Source organism: Rhinoderma darwinii, chromosome 2 (assembly GCF_050947455.1).
Source record: "Rhinoderma darwinii isolate aRhiDar2 chromosome 2, aRhiDar2.hap1, whole genome shotgun sequence".
Classification (NCBI taxonomy): domain Eukaryota; kingdom Metazoa; phylum Chordata; class Amphibia; order Anura; family Rhinodermatidae; genus Rhinoderma; species Rhinoderma darwinii.
Genome location: NC_134688.1, coordinates 396,991,037 through 397,016,010, shown reverse-complemented (window position 1 = coordinate 397,016,010; position 24,974 = coordinate 396,991,037). Strand labels below are relative to the sequence as shown.

General features: G+C 40.4%; 1 protein-coding gene across 1 annotated transcript in view; it reads left to right on the top strand.

Annotated features, from left to right (window-relative positions):
• The first annotated feature begins 507 nt into the window (after window positions 1–507).
• Window positions 508–24,974, top strand: part of LOC142741403 (organic solute transporter subunit alpha-like) — a 30,049-nt gene continuing 5,582 nt past the window's right edge. Inside the window, exons 1-7 of the mRNA XM_075850784.1 lie at window positions 508–782; window positions 7,261–7,412; window positions 10,307–10,380; window positions 13,244–13,402; window positions 15,181–15,292; window positions 16,729–16,875; window positions 22,630–22,735. Coding sequence (XP_075706899.1) covers window positions 677–782; window positions 7,261–7,412; window positions 10,307–10,380; window positions 13,244–13,402; window positions 15,181–15,292; window positions 16,729–16,875; window positions 22,630–22,735 — 856 coding nt within the window. The 5' untranslated portion in view covers window positions 508–676. The remainder of the gene's footprint in view (window positions 783–7,260; window positions 7,413–10,306; window positions 10,381–13,243; window positions 13,403–15,180; window positions 15,293–16,728; window positions 16,876–22,629; window positions 22,736–24,974) is intronic.

Genomic DNA, 24,974 nt, shown 5'->3' with positions numbered 1-24,974 from the left:
CTATCTATCTATCTATCTATCTATCATCTATCTATCATCTATCTATCTATCTATCTATATCTAAAAAAAGGGAAAAGGTTAATACGTGCATTTTTGTTGCTGCACAGTGTGATTTCAGGTTGGTTCATTGTATAACGTTACTACATGTTCAGTGTATTAGTTATATAGAGAAAAAGCTGGAATTCCCCCTTTAAAATTGTCTCAAGACTGTGAATTTAGATCAAGCAGGAGAAGAAAGCAAGAGTGAAGTAGTGATCGGAGTCCCTCTGGTGACTGTATCTGATACATCTTGAAGTGAGTCAGGTACAACCCAAGTTTGACTATTACACCTAGATAACTGATTTACAACCTGTTTTTATATCCTTTGGTTGATGTTTAGCTTAACTTGCCTTAGCTTTAAGACTTGTACAGCCAAATATAAGAAGCTTAGTGCTGCAGAAGTACAGTCCTCCCCAACTTTGTAAAACATTTTTGAACTATTTTTTCAGACTTAGAAGATCTGCCTATTGAACAACTCTGACTTCCTCTGGACAAAGTGAAATCAGAACGGCATTGTCTTATGATCTGACGTCTCCCAGAAAAGAACTCTGGACTGTCAGATACCGTACGAGGAAGGCGAGGAGCAAGGAGGAACTGAGAGAATAAAGTGAAGTATCTCCACAAAGCTGAGGACAACATGAATGAAACACAGGAGGTACCGGTGACTCCAAATGTAACTACACCTTTTATCAACCCAATCTGTAGAACCAGGCAAGCACCATACACATATCAAATTCTTCAACGTAAGTACAATTCACTCTACTTTTATGAAGTTTAAGGCACATACACCCATTATAATTGTATTTTTAGGACATAAATATTGTTTAAGACAAAAAAATAATGATTTGGGGTCATGTTATATTAGTGTTACCCCCAAATGACCCTAACATTGTGCTTTAGGGATATTCCATTCTCACATAGAAACACATTATTTATCAGTAGATGAGTAATTTAGACAGGTAGACAAGTTTATCTCAGCTAAAGACAGTTCATATATACACACATGAATGCATAATGAATATATATAGGAAAGGGAACTGTAAAGCTTCCCCCCCCCCCCCTTTATCCTACTGTATATCTAACATTCTTATTTTATTTATGATAATTGTAAGTATTTCTCTTCAAGTACCTGGATTACTTGTAATATGGAAAATAAGTAATATTTGTAAATCACCATCAAAGAGTTGAACTGATATTCTGTTGAAACATTGACAGTGTTACAAATGGCCCTACATTTATGTACATTATTGACGAAATCTGCAGAAAACATATTTGGAATAATTTTTACAATGGATAAAATTTGTATGACCATGTGAGAGATGAAAAAAAGCACATGAAACCCTTTCCCACACCACGCTGTACATTTATGTCACTAGCAAGAGTTAGTTCTTGCACTGGACTATAAATGTACGGCGTGAGGATGGCACAAGATCAGGAGCTGAGCCCATGCCATCAGCAGCGAGTGTCATCTGTAACATCTAGTTGACAGTCTGTTGCAATGACCGGGATCAGAGCTAATGTCAATCCTACTGTTTAACCTTTTAGTGGCTGCGGTCAAGAGAGACAATGGCACCTAACTGATTTTACAGAAGTAAGGGCTCACTCAGTAAGCCCAACAGCACTAAAGATGCCAATGGGTTCCCATGGAAGCCGATGCTGCCTGTCACTATGTCACTGCCAAGCATACTACACTGCAAATGATCGCATGTACAAGCCCCCTAGCGGGAATAAAAAATATTGTAAAAAGTAAAAAGTCAATCAAGTTATAAAAAATAACCATTTGTTTCTTAAAAATTCTTAATATGGGAAACATTTTAAAAACTATGCAAATTGGTATCACCGCATTCATACGAACCCGTACTATAAATATAAAAAAAGTGTTACAATTTTACCAATGAAAACTTCAACTCATCCTACAAAATATAGTGAATCTTTATGGATCATGGAAAGCAGCGACACAAAAACAAATGATTTTCTAAAAAAATTTTTAAAAAAAGATTATTTATTGTACAAAAGCAGTAAAACGTAAAACAAAAACTGTAAAAATCTGGTGTTGCAGTAATAGTATGAACTTGGAGAATGACTTTATCATGTTATTTATAGCGGACAGTAAACACAAGAAGCAGATTCCCCCAAAAATGGTGGAATTGCAGTAAAAAAAAAAGCTATATGTAAATTCTTTGGCACCTAAAGCGTGCTTAAAACGTGGCAGATGTTGCAATATTCAATGGGAGTCTTAATTATGTAAATAGCGCTCACAAAATGCTAGCATATTTTACACATCATTTTTTTTTCTCGCCAGGTGAACAAGCCCTTAAATTAATATCAGTTGATCCTGCTTACCGTAATTTCAGGGGCGATCAATGTCGGCCGAATTAAAGTTTGGTTGTCAGCTGTATGGCCAGCTTTAGGATTGATTATGGACAGTTGTGTATTACAGACCCTTGATATTTTAAGAAATATGCGAAACCTGAAGCTCCTTCGCTCTGTAGCAAAATCTGTAACCGAGGCCCAACTTTCATAAGCTTTTTAGGGCCTATTGCAACCGCATCGAACACACCAAATCGTGATAAAAATGCATACATACATTTTTACAAACCTCAGTGAATCTAAAGTTAGGGTCTCATGGAGAAAGTTTCGAGTTAATATGACATCAATTTGAATGCATTTACCAAGATATGGACATGTCTGTGCAACAAGACATCGTATGCTAGTACTCCAGTCGTGGCTGTATCAGCTGTTCAGTATATATAACCCAACCTGCTAGTGAGCACCACACTCAACTCTCAACACAGTCCAAAATAGTATAACAGGATAACACATGGGTTTCATCTCCAGGGCAAACAGGAATGAGCAACTAGTCACAGTTTTGTAGTGCATAGGATGAATACACAATTTAATTCATTAGTTGCATGAGGAAGGGTGCGCAGTACCCCAAAGCGTTGCGTGATGAGGTGTAGTGTGTAGAGACCTCAGCGTTGTTGTTTGATATTTCCATGTATCTGGATTGGACTAATAAAATTAAATTCTGTGCACTACAAAACTGTGAGTAGTTGCTCATTCAAGTTTGCCCTGGAAATAATACAGTGGGTTAACTTATTATAATATATAGTACTGTATAACAAGTGATAACAGCTGAGGGAGTCTCATTCATAATCCATGGGATAGTCTGAAAAAAATGGCATAAGGTTAAAAAAACACAATTTTTTTTTTTACCACACAAGAACATAGGAAACTCATATTTTGCATATAAATCCTTATTAGCCAGATTTATTTTCATTGTACAGATGGGATTCTTTTAAATGGTAGTCATAGGTGTGTGTGCTTTGTTCCAAGAGAGGTCTGATTTAGAAAACCCATTTTTAAACACCCTATTAGCGAGCAGCTACAAATAGCGTATATATATCTCCCCCAACATGTCCATGCATTATACAGACAGCTGCAGTATACAGCTGATCGCTGGGAGCAGGGCAGATTCTAGCTTTTCTGCTGCCTGAGGCAAAAATTGCCCCACAGATTTTAATTGACACCCCCCTGGCTGTTCTACATCACTAGCAGCCTCCTCCAACTCTTGTGGATGCGGCAGTGCCTTGTACTCCCTTGGCATGCGTGGTGCAGTGATGAAGCCGGGCAGAGTAACCCTCGCTGCACGGTGCGTGACCAAGCAGTACAAGGCAATGGCGCATCTGAGAAAGTTGGAGGAGGCTGCTGGTGATGCATAACAACAAACGGGAATGATTTGAAAACAATTCCATCTGCCCTGCAATTTTGTTATTATAATTATATCCTATACAATTATAACTCCAGAACCAAGCTCATACATATATACATTACGAGAACCAAGCTCATACATATATATGGCACCAGAACCAAGCTCAGTACATATATACATCCCCAGAACCAAGTTCAGTACATATATACAGCAGCAGAACCAAACTCAGTACATATATACATCCTCAGAACCAAGCTCAGTTCATATATACAGCTCCAGAACGAAGCTCAGTACATATATACAGTACTAGAACCAACCTCAGTACATATATACAGCTCCAGAACCAAGATCATTACATAAATACTACACCAGAAACAAACTCAGAACATATATACAGCACCAGAACCAAGCTCAGTACATATATACAGTACTAGAACCAAGGTCAGTACATATATACAGCACCAGAACAAAGCTCCGAACATATATACAGCACCAGAACAAAGCACAGTACATAAATACAGCACCAGCAGAAATACAGCTCAATTTAGTGCTGTAAGGGTTTGCACGGCGTAAAGCTACAGCTCCCAGCATGACCCAAACAATGGTAAGGATATGCTGGGAGTTGATGTTTCACACAAAAAAAATCATACCACCCATCATCTGTCTGCAGATCATACAGTGACTACAGTGCTGATTAGAAGCAGAACATTTAGATTAAGTGTCTCACAGTTGACGTTTTCTCCGATTCTAGTTATTTTTCTCTTTTCTTCTCCATCCGGTCCAGACCTCTATAATGACTTCTCCCGACCACGGTCAATTTCTGCATTTTGCTGCTCAGATGTCTTCAGTTTCTCACTTTTCAAACATTTATGCACCTATAAACGAAGATAAAAAGTTCTCATGGTGCCACACACTGCACCCCTTAATATAATAGCACCATACACTGTATCCCCCACACACACACACCCCTGTAGAAAGTGCCCCCATAGAGCCCCCTGTAGATAGTGCCCCACATACAGCCCCCTGTAGATAGTGCCCTACATATAGCCCCTCTGTAGATAGTGCCTCCTGTAGATAGTACCCCACACATAGCCCTCCCTGTATATAGTGCCCCACATATAGCCCCCCTGTAGATAGTGCCCCCCCATATAGCCCCCCTGTAGATAATACCACTCATACTTTTAAATGAAAAAAAAACTGTACAGACTCACCTGATCCCGTTCTGTGGCAACGCAGGCCTGTTCTCTTCTGAGCAGGTCTACTGGGGCTGAACAACGCAAGTGGCACAATGATGTCATCGCACAGCTTGCGTCGTTGAAAGGCGCTGATTGGCAAGGCAGAATAACTTGTCCTGTCATTCTGTGCCTATTAAAGACTCAAGCAGCGCAATGATGTCATCTCGCCGATTGCATCATTGAAAGGCACTGAATGACAGGCCACCAAACGTGCCCTCCTATTCAGAGCTTATGCATGTAATTGTATCTGCGTCCTATGGACGCAAGTACAATTATAGTGCAGGAGTGGGTGGCGACAGCTATATTTTTTTATTTCAGATAGGATTAATAAATAAAATGCAAAAGTGAACATACAATGTTCTCTGTACTAAGATTGCCCTAAACCTGTCTGGATCATCCAATCAAAAACAGCATTACGGAGATGTTTTTCAAAGAATCCAGGCTTCATACAATATTACCTTTTGAGTGATCTTGGCGAAAAACCTGGTATAATAGTCAATATAGAGAAACAATCTCTTGCTCCTTAGTCCTATGAGAAGATTTGTTTTAATAGTTTTTTCCTAAACTGTGTTGATATTTATCTCATGTAGCACTATAAGATCTGTATATAATACAATATATAATAAGGCCCAGGTATGTAAGGTATTACCTCATAGTTTATCACATTCAGCTTTGGTACAGAAGTAATATTTTTTTATTCTTAATTGGCACTGATTTAGTTCTACAGTACATAGGGAAAAATAACAAAAGGTAAATAACCTGTGCTGACAGAAGAACACACTGCCACACCTCTTTATGGCCTTCCTTGGATTTATTAAAGGTGATTGACACATGTAAAACTCAACTTTAACCTTTCTCAGACTTCTGACTCAACATCAGTCACAGCTGAATATGAGAAATATTCATAGTTTACTATACATGTAATGCTGTGATGTGGTCAGTACTCTGTGATATTGTCAATCCGAGCAATGAAATCCTAAACTGTTTTGAATCCTAGCTCTGAAAATCACATCTAGCTATAGTATGGATTGGAGTGATGTAGTATCATTGAATCACACTTTTTTGACATGTGAATTAACTTTTCCCCAAATGGACATGCCCTTCTGAAATCCAAGCCATTTTGGCTCAGTTAATTGCCATTGTTCCAGCTGCTGAAACCCGCATCAATCAGCTGTGGGGTAGTATACATGGCTCTAATTCAAATCTTTGGCTCTGGCTAATAGAGGAGGGTCCCAAGCAGGGGATCGCCCCTCTATGACACTCATATGCCCCTAACAGAAAATGGAAAAATTCAGAATGAGGGCATTTTTTGCAGATATCCATAACTTATATTTTTATAATTGGAGATTGACCACAAATTCTTATCCACCTTCCATTGATGTTCCATTGACATTGGCCCATTGTCTCATAATTGGTGCGGCTAGGCATATCTATCTATTTGCGCATGTGTGTGACTTCATGTCTCTTTGCTGTACATATATATGTATTTATGAAGCCGTTGCGTGTGTATCTAAGAATGGGGGAGGGCTTCACTGATGCCAAGCGTGACTCTTTTAATAACGTTTCTACTTAGTAAAGTGATAGAAAAAACACCAGTTCCAACCTGGCAATATCTTCAGCCAATGCCATATTTATCAACCTGGTTGGGGCCTGGTTTAACCTGGTGCATGCACGAGGAGAGCTACTGGCGCACAGTGCATCAGTATTAATAAATTTCTTACTAAGAGTTTTTTGAAGGACAGCTTTATTTATTTTTTCCCCACTATCATGGTCAAGTGGAAGTCAAGTAGAGAGATGGCCAATTGTAAATATAAAATCGGAATCGCTCTTGGGCAGATTTATAACTCTACAACCCCCCTCCATCCTGGGGCAGGAGGGAATGTGCACTCCCTATCATGGCATCCCTTCCTTGATAACATTTTGGGAAATATGTGTTGAGAGGAAGGGAGAAATGGCCAATGTGAGCTGTGGTTTCCCATCTCCACAAGTCTGTGTATAGCCTTGTATACTGTTCATTTTCACATACATTTAGGAAGTCAACAACAGTCTACTGCACAAAACATACCTGATGTCTAAATACTGATGTCGTCTATAAAATGTTACAGTAACATCTTACAAGGTAATAAAATGTTTACAGAGTTAATAACCTCTCTCCAGCTCATGACTGTGGATCAATCCTATTCTAACTAGTAAAAGTCTGACTGTTCAGTCTGAATACAAGTTGTTTCATATTACCTTTGTGCTGACATTCATTTTTATTGTTTGTTCCTCCAGAGCTGGACATCACTGGAATGCTGCTGTTTGCTATTTTAACATTAATGGCACTGGTCTCTGTGCTGGTATTCTTAGAAGAAGCATTGTACATGTACAAGAAAGTACCCAGCACCAAAAAGTCAATAGTAATCTGGATAAACGCTGCTGCACCGGTAGGTATAAACCAAGGCCATTAAGGGCATGACCAGACGTGGCGTATTTTTTCCGCCACTGTCCGCATCAATGCCGCACATAATCTGCGTTGCCTAAAATGGGCATTAAATTGATGCGGACTAGCCGTTGCGTATTGAGGTGAAAGTACTTTCCCTTCTCTCTATCAGTGCAGGATAGAGAGAAGGGACAGCCCTTTCCCTAGTAAAAGTAAAAGAAATTGATACTTACCCGGCCGTTGCCTTGGTGACGCGTCCCTCTCTTGACATCCAGCCCGACCTCCCTGAATGACGCGGCAGTCCATGTGACCGCTGCAGCCTGTGATTGGCTGCAGCCGTCACTTGGACTGAAACGTAATCCTGGGAGGCCGGACTGGAGGAAGAAGCAGGGAGTTCTCGGTAAGTATGAACTTCTATTTTTTTTACAGTTTGATATATATTGTGATCGGAAGTCACTGTCCAGGGTGCTGAAACAATTACCGCCGATCGTTTAACTCTTTCAGCACCCTGGACAGTGACTATTTACTGACGTCGCCTAGCAACGCTCCTGTAATTACAGGTGCACACATGTAGTCACCAGTAATTACGGGAGCCCCATTGACTTCTATGGGCCTGCCCGTGCCGTAATAACGGCCTGTGATTATGGGCGTTTTTACGTTAGTGTGGATGGGGCTTCAGTCTGGCTGTAGACCTAGAAATACATAGGTCCAGCCAGAATGAAGAAATGTCATGTTCGTAAAACAAATACGCTACGCAGCACACATAGCATCTGCGGACTTCATTGCAGAATTTTGACTCTCCATAGAAGTCAATGGAGAAATTCTGCAATGAGTCCGCAACAAGTCCGCTACACGTCCGCAACAATCAGTGTATGCTGCGGACACCAAATTCTGCACTGCAGCCTATGCTCCGCAGCGGAATTGTCCGCAATGTGTAAACGAACCTAACAAAAAAGTTGTGGAAAGCTATGGAGAAACGTGTACGCTGCGGATTTCCGCCACGTCTGGTCATGCCCTAACAGTTCATCATCCCTCAGAAGTATAAAGAAGGAAGTGATAACCTTATAAAAAAATATAAGTATCAGTTCAGAAAATTACAATAGCAGTCTTTTCTTATAAATTCAAGCAATATGGACTAGGAATGAAACTTGTAATGCAGTCGTACATAAGGGCAGGAATTGTTTGAATGAATTGGCTATTATTTCGATTTAAGACTAAAAACACTTTATTCGAGTGTGTACACACACATATATATATATATATATATATATATATATATATATATTAAACAAGGGGTAGACAGGGTAGTCACATAAGCAGGACCTTTTGCTCGAGTGACGCCCCCCTTCCTGCATACTCTTCATTTATCACCAGTGTTATAGCATGGAGTGCATAGCGGGTTCTGGAGGATGTCCTGCATAGTCTGTGAGTCCTTTACTGTAGTAACCACTACTAAGGCCTCAAGCACACTTCAGTAAACTGCTTCAGTGTGCTATCCGTTTTTTTTAACGGATAGCACACTGGCCCATTCCTTTCTATGGAGCCATGCACATATCTGTTTTATTAACGGAACCGTGTGGCAGTTCCGACAAAAATAGAACAGGTCCTATTCCTGTTCATTTTTGATGGTACATTCTCGGCCATTCCATTAATTTGATCCGTTAAAACAACGGACTGTACACGGATCTGTCATTAGTGGCCATACAATGGGCAACGGATGTGTGCATGAGGCCTAAGGTCTCTTGCACACGACCGTTGTGCCACTTGGGCCGTTTTTGACGGCATCCAAGTGGCACCCGATAGTCTTCACGGAGCTATTCACTTTAGCGGGGGATTTGGGTCCGTGAAAGATGGTCCGAGTCTCTGATCCGAGGAAAGATAGAACATGTCCTATCTTTCCTCGGATCACTGACGGGACTCAGACGGCACAGTCGGACGTGTGCATGAGGCGTAAGGGATGGGAGGCAGTTTACTGAAAGATAACAAAGAGCTGATGAAATAGCTTGCTGGTGCTGCTCCCTTTATCAACTCCTTGTCATCACACAACAAAAGCCATTGAAAAGACATTAAAAAAGTCAAATTAAAGTTTCTTGACATTTTTAATTTAATGTGTTAAAAGTCAAGGTAAAGATGGCTACATCTGTACAGCTGTTCAGGATTATTTAATTACATAAGAAGCTAAATTACCCTCTATGGAGTTAAGGGCAGTGCGTTGGTCCATTGGCTACTACTACTGCACTCCTGAGATCAAACGCAATGAGGGTAATAACTACTTGGGGTTTGTGTTTTCTCATTGTACATTTATGAGTTTGCTATTGCATTCTTGAAATGTACTAAAAAGTAAACTGGCTTTCTAAGAAATTGGCCATGGTGTGTGCTTTTGCCTGACATGGGGAAATTAAGGGCCATTTGCATGAAACTATTTTGCAAACCACCAATTAGCAATCGGTTTGAAAAATTGTTCCTGAGAGTGTAATGGACATTTCCATCATTATAATCCTAAATAATGTTATTCTTCCTGGAAAAGTATGAATAAATTAACATCTGGGTGTTACTATCCACTTTTTTAAATGGATAAAGGGTCATGTTTCTACACACTCAGATACTGTCTAATGAGTTCTCACAGTGTCAGCATTATACGGACAAGCCAACCAAGAGAAAGGTAACGCCCAGTTGTCAATTTATTCATACATTTCCAGGAGCAATAACAGAGGAATGGCACAATGTAAGTGCTCCAGCATTGTTGTTTCACGGGAAATGCAGATATTTACTAAAACAGACATGTCTGGAGAGGTGATATGTCATTGTTATTCACATACCTAGTTATTCAGAATTACATTTATTAACTAATAATCATAATTACAATTCCATGTTTTAAGAATCTATCTTCTTTTACAGGTAATTGCAACAACATGCTGTGTTGGAATGTGGATTCCTAGGAGTACAATGTTTACAGACTTTACTGCCTCAGTGTAGGTATTGGAAGTCCTGCCACATGTAGGAATACTTAACGGGGTTGTCTGCTTTGGACTAATCCTTACTTACTAGAAGCGAGAGATGTTGTTTGTAGCTGCTCGTCACTCTGGCCAAGAGATGAGGATTATGAAAAGAGGACCCTCCCTCTGTTAACTATGAATTCCCTAACAGGTTATATGAAAATGGGTTTTTTAAGCTAGACAGCCCTTTTAATAAATAATGTCACTGCTGTGGATGAGAGTCGTCTGTCACGGCGGGAGGCAATTTAGGGACCGTCTTCTAGTCGCTGTGGTGAAGGACCTGCGGCCGGAAGTGACAACACTGCGTCATCTCGTGATTGGAGCTGAGATCACGCTGGGCTGTGAAGAGGACACTTATATGACGCTGACAGTACAGCGTCATACAGTCGTCTTTACACCACCAGAGTGAAAATAAAATGTAACCTTCCATTTGGATATTAGAGCCAAATTAGCATATGTATAAAAATGAACATACATTTTCAAATAATAAATGTTTTCTTAAAACAAATCACACTGTAGTTATCAGCATCAAAGCGCTTATTAGATTAGTTAGAAGATAGGGAATTAATAAACTGGGGCCAGAGCCTCTTGAACCCCTTCCCTCCTCAGCTATTTTTCGGATTTACACTCTTGTTTTTTCCGCCCCACATTCCAAAAGTTATAATTTTTTTATTTTTCCGTCTATATAACCATATGAGGGCTTGGTTTTCTGCGAAACAAGTTGTAGTTTTTCATGGCAGTATTTATTGTACAGCATAATGTACTGGGAATGTGAAAAAAATATATTTGTGGGGTGAAATGGGCAAAAAACAGCGATTACGCAATTTTTGGGGGATTTGTTTTTACGGCGTCCATCAGGCAGTAAAAACGACATATTCACCTTATTCTACAGGTTGATACGATTACAGCGATACCAAATGTATATGTTTTGTTTTATGTTTTACCACTTTTACAAAAAATAAAACTATTTGCTAAATTAAAACAATCTTTTGTGACGCCATGTTCTGAGAGCCATAACTTTTCATTTTTCCATCAATTTAGCAATGTCAGGGCTTAAATTTTGCAGGGTGAGCTGTAGATTTCACCGATACCATTTTGGGGTATATGCAACTTTTTGATCATCTTTTATTTCATTGTTTTGGAGCGCTAAGGTGGCCAAACAAACAGTAATTAGCGTGTTTTATATACAGTATATATACCGGGCAGGTTAAACAACGCTATATTGTGATAGTTCTGACTTTTACGGACGCGGTGACACCAGTTATGTTAACTTCTATTTTTTTTAACATTGATTTAGGGAAAAAATTTGAAAAGGGGGATTTTTTGAACTTACAAAACTTTATTTAACAGATTTTTATTTTTTTTTATTAGTCCCCCTAGGAGACTTGAAGCAGCGATCGTTGGATCGCTTGCATGATATACTGCAATACTAATGTATTGCAGTATATCGTGATTCTGACAGTCTCCTGGACAGTCTCCAGAACTACATAGATGGCGGACCTGAGGGCCTTTGTTAGGCCCCCAGGCTGCCGTAACAACCGTTGTAACAGGCCGATCGTGCCGAAGGGGTTGCGCGATGGCTTGTTTGAGGGGGCACCCCATGATTCTAACACTTTAAATGCAGCGGTCGCGATTGACCGCGGCATTTAAGGTGTTCAACGGGTGGAATCATAGTGAGCTTTGATTCCGCCCATTGCAGTGAGGTGTCGGCTGTATTACACAGCCGTCACCCGCTCTGCATGGAACACGCTCAACCCGTGAGCGCTCTCCATACTTCCCCATAACCCTTATCACGTACAGTTACGTGATAATGCGTTAAGGGGTTAAACCTATTTGTTGTACCGTTCCTCTGTTATTTCACCTACAAATGTATAAATAAATTATCAGTTAGGGTTGTGTAGCTATACAGTCTTAGGCCGGATTCACACGAGCGTGTGCGTTTTGTGCGCGCAAAGGTCCATAACAGCTCCGTGTGTCAGCAGCGTATGATGCGTGGCTGCGTTATTTTCGCGCAGCCGCCATCATTATGACACTCTGTTTGTATGTTTGTAAACAGAAAAGCACCTGGTGCTTTTCTGTTTTCATTCATATTTTTACTGCTGTTGCACGAATCACGCGCGTCACACGGAAGTGCTTCCGTGTGCTACGCGTGATTTTCACGCACCCATTGACTTCAATGGGTGCCTGATGCGCGAAAAACACACAAATATAGGACATGTTGTGAGTTTTACGCAGCGGGCACACGCTGCGTGAAAATCACGGACTGTCTGAACGGCCGCATTGACTAACATAGGTCCGTGTGAGGCGCGTGAAAATCACGCGCGTTGCACGGACGTATTATACGTTCGTCTGAATAAGCCCTTACACTGTCCAATCAGTGCTCACAGTCTCATACTGAGTAGGGACACGCCCATTTGACAAGAGGAGTATTACACTCACGTGTCAATTTATTCATAAGTTTCTAGGAGGAATAACTGAGGATCGGCACAACAGAGACTTTATGATTTTATGTGGAGTACAAGTACTCACTAAAACAGACATGTCAGAAGACCTAAAATTTCCGCTTTAATAATTTTTTTCTGGCTACAAGAAAACATGAACCTTTTACATATCTAAAAATAAGTCACTATGGAGGAAACGTTACCATAGCCAGCAGAAATTGGTTGCCGTGTTAATGTGACATAATGTCCTTGAGTGACATGTCATTGCATGGGGACCAACAGAGGCCAGAGCAGGATTTCAGATGCCCTTTTCACAAACCAGTTCTTGTTGACTTCGTGACATAACTATAGCACAATGGGGGACAATATTTAGCATTATCTCTTATCTCCCCTAATAGGTTTCTGGCTATACTCATACACAAATTTCAGCTCATGTTGGTAAGTGAATGTGGCGGTAAAAAAGAATTCCTCAAGCGGTTTGCAGATACAAAACTTCAGCTCCACACAGGTCCATTGTGTTGCTGCTGTGTGTGCTTTCCAAGAAAAGATATTCACAGGTTCGTTTACAAGCTTGTTGAAATAACTAGACTTCATTCTGCTCTGCCGTCTCTATCATACACACGAGATAATCTGTTTGGCTGGGTTTACACGCAATAATTCTGGAGCAATCTGATATGTCCGTTTTATACTATGATATAGTAGATATATAGTTTCTATGCAACAATTTTTCTATAAGATGTGAAAAACTCCTTTATAGCGGTGATGGAAATGAGGGTAAAATTCATACGTGGCAGATATTTTGCAGAAAAATCTGCGATGTAAAAATCCGTTTTATACGTCTGAATGGAGTTGTTTCTGCATCATGTGCATGGATTTCTGAAACCCCCATTTAGATGAATCAAACAGTCTGAGTAATTTCTGCAACAAGTCTGCCGCGTGTGAACATACCTTAAAGATCTAAAGGGACTCTGTCCACATGCAGCAATGAGTCACAAAGGGGCAGGTTAAATAAGACTGACTTTTTATATCATTTCTAAACTAGGCGCATCTCTGGCTGTCCATGCGCCAGAAAGGAAAATCTATGTGAGCTATGAGCTAAAGTAGCTTTTCGCTCGATTTTACGCTAGTTCCTGGCATAAATTATAATGAATTTGTCGTGCTGTGAGTGGCCAAATCCGTTAAGCTCTGCCCACGTTAAAGAAAATGTCGAAGGCTGTATAAAAATCACAATTTTTTTTGCAAAAAACTCGTTTTTGCACATATTGCAGTGCTTAATTAATTCCCCCCAAAAGGTTTACGTATTAGATTAAAAGGGTTGTCTCATGAACACAACACCGTTTCAAAAATAATTTGTCGCAGTGATCAGCTGCTAGCCACGTGTCTAGCTACTTTCACCCCGGTGATCAGTTATGGCCGAGGAAATCTGCAGCTAGCCACACATTTACCCTGGAGGAGTGATGTACATTCATTACACGCCGGCAATTTAAATGAATGGGCATCAATATAATGCATGGACGTGTGGGATCTGCCAGAAGAGGAGATGTTTTCCAAAGCAGAGGGTCCCCATCTATGATGTGTCCTAATAAGACCACCCCTTCAATTTGAAATATAATAGCACAGGGCATTGTCCATTCTATAATCATCCCTTGTCATATCACATGCACAGATTATCAGCAGACATGATAAGAATTAAGCAGATTACACAGATATTTTGGTAATTTCATGTGATTTCCCTAAATTTCAATTTTAATTTCCTTCAGCTAGCCATACACAATAAAGTCTAGTATTGTCCAACAGTTTACGGACAACCCTGGGTTCATACTACTCGTAGAGCGGCTGATATTTCATTATTCACAGTGTTCAATTATGCAATAAATAAACGACTACACAAATAATTGTGTGAGATGCATATGTTTAGTTTGATGGATGTTATATTTTGAAATATTGCATCCTATATTTCCCCAAGCATTCTGAATTGACATTTTGATCAGTAATAATTCTGCCTTAGTTTAACAGGGATGCTTGGAAGAAATTTAGATGATACGATGATCGATAAGTGTTAAGAAGGTTTTATCTTCTGATTACCTTAATATTGTCAATGTATACTGTAAAATAAAATGGAGCCATGTAAACATAATTTTTTAGTAGTTTCTACACTCAAATCTAATTATCATTAATAAAATAATAGAACAATAATTGAATTGATGTGATTGAGATTATAATTTCACTATCCCTATAAACCAGAATGTATAAGTACAAAATATGTGAACAAACATAAAAACACAACAAAATAATAATGTATAAAAAAAATAATATTGTGGTTTCATTTTTACAGTCATACTTTATTTATGCTGAAGTTGGGGACCTTTCAGTTTGTTTTGCTGAGGCCAATACTTATGTTTTTGGCTGTCGTGCTTTGGACGAATGGAATATACACTATTGGTGATGTAAGTATTTTTCTGTTACTGTGAAAATTCAGGATATAGCACACCTACCTAGTTCCTTAGAACACTAATGGACTTGGTTGTCCTATCCACTGCCGATTTAGACAATAAATGCTAATGACCAAATCAAAACATTTTTATCCCATTCTAGATACGGGAAGGAACAATGGAGAAGTCTAAAGAGAGCCATATAGACACACCAATAGAGCCTTCAAACTCGATTTATTTTTGTCAGGTTTTTGGCCATTCTTAAAGTGTAGCTAAACGATTGACAAACTTCTGACATGTCATAGTGACATGTCAGAAGTTTGGATTGGTGGGGGTCCAAGCATTGAGACCCCACCAATCGCTAGAACAAAGCAGCTGAAGCGCTCAGGTGTAGGGCCCCAATTCAAAAATTGTAGCAGGGCCTACCCCCCCCCCCCAACTATCACATGCAGTTTCTCATACTGGTCTTATATGGGGCAGCAGGCCCTTTTAGGCCCCCTCAGGCACCAGAACCAGGTGCAAACCCAACCTCTGCAACCCCTATAGTTATGCCCCTTGGACAACCCCTGTCCACAGGTTTTTCCTGCTTGGACCCCTTTCTATTAGCAGGGAGCCACACGAAAGAGTCATTTCTGCTCTGGCAGACATTATATGAGCTTCCCCCTTTGATATTAGCTTTGTTTCATGGCTTTGTTTCAGCAACCAGAACTGAGGGAATCATCAGATTTTTTGGATAGGCTTCAATTTGAGAAGGGGTTGTCCAGTTGGGACAACCCATTTAAGGGCTCTTGCACACAATCATGTGTACTGCCCGAGTCCTGTTCGTGATCCATGGAAAGATAGGACATGTTCTATCTTTACACGAATCGGAGAGTTGAGTCTGTTTTCACAGACCCAATTCACCCACTGAAGTAAATGGGTCCATGAAAACAAGTGCCACTCGGATGCCGTAACAAAAGGCCCGAATGGTCGTGTACAAGAGTCCTAAGTTCTCTATTGAGCCCTTTTATTCTTGAAATCAGTAATAGTCAGAGATCACATCCTTCACCAATGTGATCGTCTTATATGTATGATAAATGAGAAGATCATTTTGACTGGATTTCTTCTTTAAGATGACCATTCACACTCTTAAATCTGTATACTCTGCAGAATGTGACAAGAATTTGACAAGAACTAATTCTTATTGTAGGAAACGCAATATTAGATATTAGAATCACTATCTACGGTATATATATGTGTGCAAATGGGAAATTGGAGAGGAGGGGCAATCCAAAAAAAGTAATACATATCTTTGTCTATGACCAGTTGATACAGCACGGTGTCGTAGACTTATGAAATACATACAGCTCCTGACATACTGTAGCTTAGTCAAAGTCATATCAGCATGCAATAATGTAGCAGGACATGTTCTTTATAAATGACTCTGCTCTGTTTTATTTCTTTTTTTGCAGTCACGTGCACAGTCAGCCACAATCTATATTAATATAACGGTTGCTGTGATCACCATTGTTTCACTCTGGGCTGTGGGAATCATGTTTAACCTCGTCAGACCTTCATTAGTGGACATGAATATTACTGCAAAGTTTGCCTCTTACGAGGTGAGATGCTGAACTATAAATACAAATATACATAGTAGTTTTCTAACAGTTAATTTTTTTAACTGGTGTAACTATGTTGTGAATGTCTCACGCCTTGAACTCCATTTTATTTATTTAAATAGGTCCAAAATTATGTGCCTGATGAGTTTTATAACATATTTTTATAGAGGTTAGAGCTTAGTTTTTATGCTATACAGCAGCCAACCCTCGGCATAAACAAAGAGCTAAATTATAAAATACTGTCTACTTGCAGCTGTCACTAGTGGGAGTTAAGATGCTTCATGTCTACAAGTTATACATTTAATTCAATAATGAAACAGTATGCAGTATGCTCCTAAGCTCCACCTAGTGGTGGCTCCATGCAGGCAGAACGTTATTATATTATTCTGGTCACATGGGGAATTTGGAGCTTCATCTGCTATACAGACATATACTATTTGGACAATAGTATTAGGACACAGCTCTTAATTCTTGAATTTGGGTGTTTCATTCAGTTCCATTGCCACAGGTGTATAAAATCAAGCACCTAGCAAAGCAGATCTCCTCTGGCATTAACAGCCACACATAAACTGTGCCCTGGGAACTTTCTGTCATGTGTTTCCTTGGCCGAGCAGCTGCATGCAAGCCTTATATCACCAAGCACAATGCCAAGCGTCAGATGGAGTGGTGTAAAACATGCCGCCACTCGACTCTGGAGCAGTGGAACCTTGTTCCGTGGCATGATAAATCACGCTTCTCTAGCTGGCAGCCTGAAAGAGGAGTCTGGAATGCCAGAAGAACATTACCTGCCTGACTGCATTGTGCCAACTATAAAGTTTGGTGGAGGAGGGATAATTCTATGGGGTTGTTTTTCAGGGGTCGGCCTAGGCCCTTAGTTCCAGTAAAGTGAAATCCTAATGCTTCAGCATACCAAGTCATTTTGGATATTTGTATGCTTCCAACTTTTGGGAAACAGTTTTACAAAGGTCCTTTTTTTGTTCCTGCATGACCGTGCCCCATAACGAGGTTCATAAAGGCATGGTTGGAGAAGAACTTGACTGGCCCTCACAGAGCCCTGACCTCAACCCTTTCAAACACCTTTCGGATAAACTAGAACGGAAATTGCGAGCCAGGCCCTCTCATCCAACATCAGTGTCACAAATGATCTTCTGAATTAATGTGCAAAAATTCCCACAGACAGTGGCGTAACTACCGCTATAGCAGCCGTAGCGGCTGCTACGGGGCCCGCAGCATGAGGGGGGCCCATGCCACCTGCCGGCACTGGTCCCCCGTTCTCCTTATCGCTGCCAGCGATCACACATGTATCCCCTATCCTGTGGATGGGAAATACATCTCTTTTGTAGGACAAACTATAGGCCGTTTATTTTTATTTTTTTTGGGGGGGTCTGTATGGCGTTATCTACAGGGCGGGTTCTGTAAGCTGTTATCTACAGGGGGTCTGTATGGCGTTATCTACAGGGGGGACTCTGTACGGCGTTATCTACAGGGGGGTCTGCTTGGCGTTATCTACAGGGGGTCTGCATGGCGTTATCTACAGGGGGGGTCTGCATGGCGTTATCTACAGGGGGGGTCTGTATGGCGTTATCTACAGGGGGGGTTTGTATGGCGTTATCTACCGGGAGGCTGTATGGCGTTATCTACAGGGGGGATTTGGGGCTGTATGGCGTTATCTACAGGGGGGCTGTATGGCGTTATCTACAGTGGGGCTCTGTGGCGTTATCTACAGGAGGTAATTGGGGCTGTAAGATGTTATCTACAGGGGGGCTGTAAGGCGTTATCTACAGGGGGATGTGTATGGTGCTATCTATAGGGGAGCGCTATGTGGTGGAATCTATAGGGAGGCACTATCTACAAGGGGGGGGGTTGTGTGATACCCAGCGGAGGGGGGGCCCCAGTCAAAAGTTTGCTATGGGGCCCAGTCTTTCCTAGTTACGCCCCTGCCCACAGACACAATCCAAAATCTTGTAGAAAGCCTTCCCAGAAGAGTGTACGCTGTTTTACTGCAATGGAGGGGGAGACCAACTCCATATTACGTTTTAAGGTAGCAAAACATTTGCTGAGCCAAAGTAAACATAAGCTAGTATTATAGCAAACTAAATATACAGTAATGTCTATTCTTTAAGTGCATACACATAATGCTGGCTAGTGGCCAAATAGTTTACATTCATTGCACCAAAACCTAGACTTCTCCTCATAATAATCTAACCGAAAAATGTTTAATAATTATAGGTTATAGTACATTATGCAAATTAAACATGTTCCCATTAAATTCTATATATCCTTTATTCAGGATCATGTTCTAACTAGTTTAACAAACTACAATGCCTGAGTGATGAGCGGACAGCCCTGAATCTACAGTATTTGACTACCAAATGTGTAGCCATATTGAACAATTCTCTTATGCTGAAGGCCTATCATTTATTGGGCTTGTTAAGTTAAGACTTTATCTATTAAGGATGAAATCAGGACTGCAGTATAAGGGCTAAATCAGTCATTATATCCAATAATCCCAATCTACAGTCAAATATACATTTGTCATTTTAATCCCTTTGACAATTTAATAGCTCTTTCAGGTTCTATGTCCAAACATTCATTCTAGCATTATAATGTTCACTACTTCCTTAAAAAAAACATCGGCTAAGATAACAATACCGTTTTCCAGAAAAATTTCTTACTGATGATAATATTTGTCATGGTGCCAAACCAGCTTGTGAACCTTTCTCGGAATCAAAAATTATGCATGTTTTAAATAAAAAAAGACGTTGCTTCTTTTTTTTATGAAAAACAAAATCCTGCAAGGGATCAAATGAGGTCTTACAATACAGTTCCCGTAACATTGCAAGAAAAATTCCTGTAAAAAGAAAAAATTTAATTCCTTCTGTTGGTTTTTCTGCTTTTTTTTTTTAAACTGAATGCAATAAGACGTTGACAATTCTAACTATCATGAGTCATAGATCCCAATCTACTCCTACATATTATGAAGACTAAGAGTCCTCTTACACCGGACAATTTTGGCTGTTGCAACAAGCGTCGATCAACGAGACAGCTCTTTGATCGGCACTCGTTTGCACCAGTCACAAGGAGCTAGTATGGGGACGAGCGCTCGTTACTCCGATCACTTGTCCCCATACATTATTATTATGTCGGCGACAACTATATTATTTTTGTTTTCTAAAACAATACGATCAGCAGATGAACGAGCGTTTGCTCATTCATCTGCTGATTGCTGCCTTGTTTACACAGGGCAATTATCGGCAACGTGCGTTCTATGAACAATTGTTTGCCTGATATTTGGCCCGTGTAAAAGGGCCTTAACTGGAGAAAACTTTCAGAAGAATAACCTCAGAGCTCATTCAAAGATGTCCTGATAGAATTGTTATGTGTTTTATGTTTTCCTTCCACTAATTTATGAGATTAGTATGAAAAGTTTGTGGGAAAGTTTTCACCCTTCTATATGATGTCTTTGATGTTTTTACCTTTATTCAATAGTTAAAACAAATCGTATATCCACCTGTAAACTTCTAGTCTACCTATATCAATATATGACTATGTAGTGACCAAGGCACAAATTCTCCTAACTCGGGGATGAAGCTAGGCTTTTTTTCACTCTGCTCTCCTCCCACACAAACTAACACACACACACACAATCCCTGTATGCTGACCTAGTTCACATCTCGTTACTGAAACACGCTTAGGCTGGGTTCACACGACCTATTTTCAGGCGTAAACAAGGCGTATTATGCCTCGTTTTACGTCTGAAAATAGGGCTACAATACGTCTGCAAACATCTGCCCATTCATTTGAATGGGTTTGCCGACGTACTGTGCAGACGACCTGTCATTTACGGGTCGTCGTTTGACAGCTGTCAAACGACGACGCGTAAAATGACTGCCTCGGCAAAGAAGTGCAGGACACTTCTTTGCAACGTAATTTGAGCCATTCTTCATTGAAGTCAATGAAGAGCAGCTCAAGATTTACGAGCGTCAAAGACGCCTCGCATAATGCGAGGTGGAGCTTTTACGTCTGAAACGACGCAGCTGTCTTCTCCTGAAAACAGTCTGTCTTTTCAGACGTAAAAGGTAGCTAGCGTGTGCACATACCCTTAGCTCCCGAAGTACATGCTAAACGTGTTCATTGGTCTCTATTATCCTGACAGAGTCCAAAAAATTTTACTTTTGCCCTCTGTCTTTTTTTAAAGATAAAATAACATTAAACTACGCTATTCTATCCTGAAGGTTCCTCCAAAAAAAAAAAGAATACCGTGCAGGAAATGTTTTTTTAACATGGGAGCCTATGTGTCACGGATGCCACTGTATGGAATCCGTCACAGGTATACGTTAAACATATAAGTCAAACGCATACGTCGGGGAGCTTCCCCAAGGTCGGAATCAGGTAACGATCGGCCCAGGAATTCCAGCCCTGGGGAAGCTCCTGACGTCACTGTTTATATATGGGATGAGGGAAAGAGTGCTTTCGATGCTCTGCCCGGTGACTCTGACATTGTGTAGCTCCTGACACTACTGTCCATATATAGAAAGATCGCTTCCAATGCTCTGCCCAGCTACTTTCGGCATTGTAGTGCTTTTGACGTCACTGTTCATGTATGGACAGTAACCTCAAGAGCTTCCCCAGGGCCAGTGTCACCGGGTAGAGTGCTTCCGATGCCCTGGCCGGGGACTCTGGCATTGTAGCTCCTGACAGCACTGTCCTTATTTAGACAGTGACATCAGGAGCTTCCCCGGGCACAGAGCTTCAGGCAGCAAGTGGTTTGGGCGACATATCCCACTGTATGCTTCAGTCAGAGTTATATGTTTGTAGTCTCCTAATGTATACCTGCGACGGAAGGCAATACGGGGATGTAAAGGGGGGCCTCATACATACAGGGATTTGTAGTTTCAACAGCTCTGCCCCAACACTAATGTTGCAAGGCGGTGGCCTGGCTCTCCACCACCATGAAAAGTGAGACTGCAGCCAGAATAGTATATACCCCTTTTTATTTTAAAACGTAATTATTAAATGTTGCTGCTGGTATCAATGGCCAAATCCAGCACCATGAGCTGTGTTTATACCCACCTAAATTACTGACCTGTAGAACCTCCACTGTATCTGCACTGTCTGCCCATAATATACATAGCAGTGTGGCTATGAACGTTTAGCTGTAAGCAAACCCCAAGTGAAAGACTGAGAGAAAGAGGGTGCAGATTGAGTATTTATCACGAAAAGACAAACAAATAAAAACAAAGTCTTAACAGGTTCCACAACATCTTTAGGCTATGTTCACACGGGGTCTTTTGCCGAGTTTTTTGACGCGGAAACCGCGTCGCAAAACTCGGCAGAAACGGCCCGAGAACGCCTCCCATTGATTTCAATGGGAGGCGTCGGCGTCTTTTTCCCGCGAGCAGTAAAACTGCCTCGCGGGAAAAAGAAGCGACATGCCCTATCTTCGGGCGCTTCCGCCTCCGACCTCCCATTGACTTCAATGGGAGGCAGGAGAAAGCGTATATCTCGCCGCGGCGCTCAATGGCCGCGGGCGAAAAACGGCGCGATAATTGCTGTTCACACGGAGTATTTTGGGGGAGGAATATCTGCCTCAAAATTCCGTTTGGAACTTTGAGGCAGATATTCCTCCCCCAAAATACTCCACTCTCTGTTTATAGTTTATGTTCACTTGTTATAAAAAAAATATAGTCCATTTTAGGATGCTAGTCATGTCATTTGTCCATTGATGTAACAGTATAATTTGCATTGTTTTAGTTCGTTGTTATTCTGAGTCAACTTCAGACGTCAATCATCACTATTCTTGGTACCACGGGTGTTATTTCCTGCGTTCCACCACTTCCTGGCCCATCCAGAGCTTCATGTAAGTAATCTTCATTCAATAATGAATAACCTTTGTGTGTTAGATAACATAAAGGGTCATCAATTAGGCAAAATTATAGAATGAGGGTTATTATTAAAATGTCTTAAAAAAGTATGGTCTGTCATAAAAGTATTCATAGTAACAATATTCACTAGTCACAAACCATCTAGTACATGAGACATATAAGTAGCAAATACAGAGGATACACGTTCTTCTATCTTGAGACGTTAGTTATATCACTTAGGGTCCTTTTACACCGGCCAATATGGGCCATAAAAACGAGCGCAGATCAACGAGACAGCTCGTTGATCAGCGTTCCTTTGTTCCTTTCACAAGGAGCTATGATCAGTAATGTATGGGGACGAGCTATCTCAGTATATACAATTTTTTCATACATACACAATTCTTGTATATAATTATATGAGTGACATTGTCCCCTGATAAACCAATTTTATTGTAGGAAAAATAGCTGCGCACAGCTACTGAGCATAAGGCTTCAGGAGCAAATTTGGATTTTTGGCTGAAGGTATTTTTTAACCAGTGTATGACTTCTTAGCAAACCTGTCACCTGTCCTGAAATGTTTATTGTAGTTATCACTTGTATTCCCCATAAAGTAACAATTCTGGAGTATTATTCCTTGTAACTCGGCGTTGTGATGTTCCTCTGCTATTCCTCCTAGATATTTATACATAAATTGACAACTGGGTGTTACCATTGCCCTTAACTATAAGATGTGACCCTACATCCTCTGATACTGTGAACATTGATTGGACATTGTCAGTCTGTGGCTGTGTAGGGACACCCCCCCCCCCCTAAGTGATAACACCCAGTCGTCAATTTATTCATAAATTTCTAGAAGGAATAACAGAGGAACAGTGCAACGTAGATTTCGAAGAAAATATGCTCCAAAATTGTTATTTCATGGGGACTACAAGTCCTCTTTAAGGCCAGGGCTACAACTAGACTTTTTGTAGTGCTACTGATTGAGTTTAACTCTTGAGGGACAGCTGCAGTCCACAAAATTGCATGCAAAACCTCAACTGAGTGATAACGCAAAAGACAAGATCTAGCAATGTCTTATTGTGTTAACCACCAACCAAACGGACAGTGTTATAAATAATACTCACATCCAAAATTAACGCTGAATCTTAAGACAAAGCAAATAACACAATCAATTAGAAAAATAACTTTTATATAGCAATATAAATGGAAAATGCCACCTACAGTCTAGGACCGATGATAGTTTGGGGCATCATTATATTAACCTGTTATTGAAGCTACGGTATATTTTGTAACAAAGGGAATTGGAAAATGTTTCATTGTTGTATAACAATACTAATAAAAGGAACTCGAGATGTGATTGATAGTTTGTTTAACTCCATCCTCAATAGCTATATAACAATGTAATATGTTGTCAGACAGATACTCGCTTGTTGTGTAGCTCTTGTCCTTTCTCTATTATCATCTCATTCCAACACACAGTATTGGCGGGTGGGTCAGCTAGACAGGAAGGACTATTATGCACTTTGAAAGTGTGATCGATCATTAGCTATCACCTCACAACAAAACAAGAGGTTATTTGGGAGTTAAGTGATAAGGTATCTATATTGACATGGGATTACAGAAATAGCCGCAGTCTATATTATTTACTTACAATATATATATATATATATATATATATATATATATATATATATATATATATATATACTATCTCTTTCAATATTGTAAAAATGTATGAACGTCTGTGGCCAAATGACAACTCCGCCTTATTCCCCAGCAGATTAGCATTGCCAAATCTCTATCCACATAAATATTCACATCTTTATGATTATAAGAGCAATAGCTAGGGTCTATACATTGACATGGTGATATGGATGGAAATTTGGATTTCAAAATGACAACTTTGCACTATAGATATGTGATATCGGATGCTAAGATACACAAAGAGGTTCTGAGTGCAAGATGGCAAAAACTCACCCTTACGAAGGGGTTATGTGGAATTACTTGATAAAGGAGCCAATCCGGCTCTGAAACGTGTTGCAGGTCATGTTACTAGTAAAAGGTTAACATTTGAATGACTCCAGAGGATCTTCCTAGATACAAGGGAACAGCGCCTCCGCAAGGGTCTGTTTTTGCCATCTTGCACTCAGAACCACTTTGTGCATCTTAGCATCTGATATCGCATAGCTCTCTCGCTGGGACAAGTTCTTCACCCAGAGAAATCTTTGGCTAGTA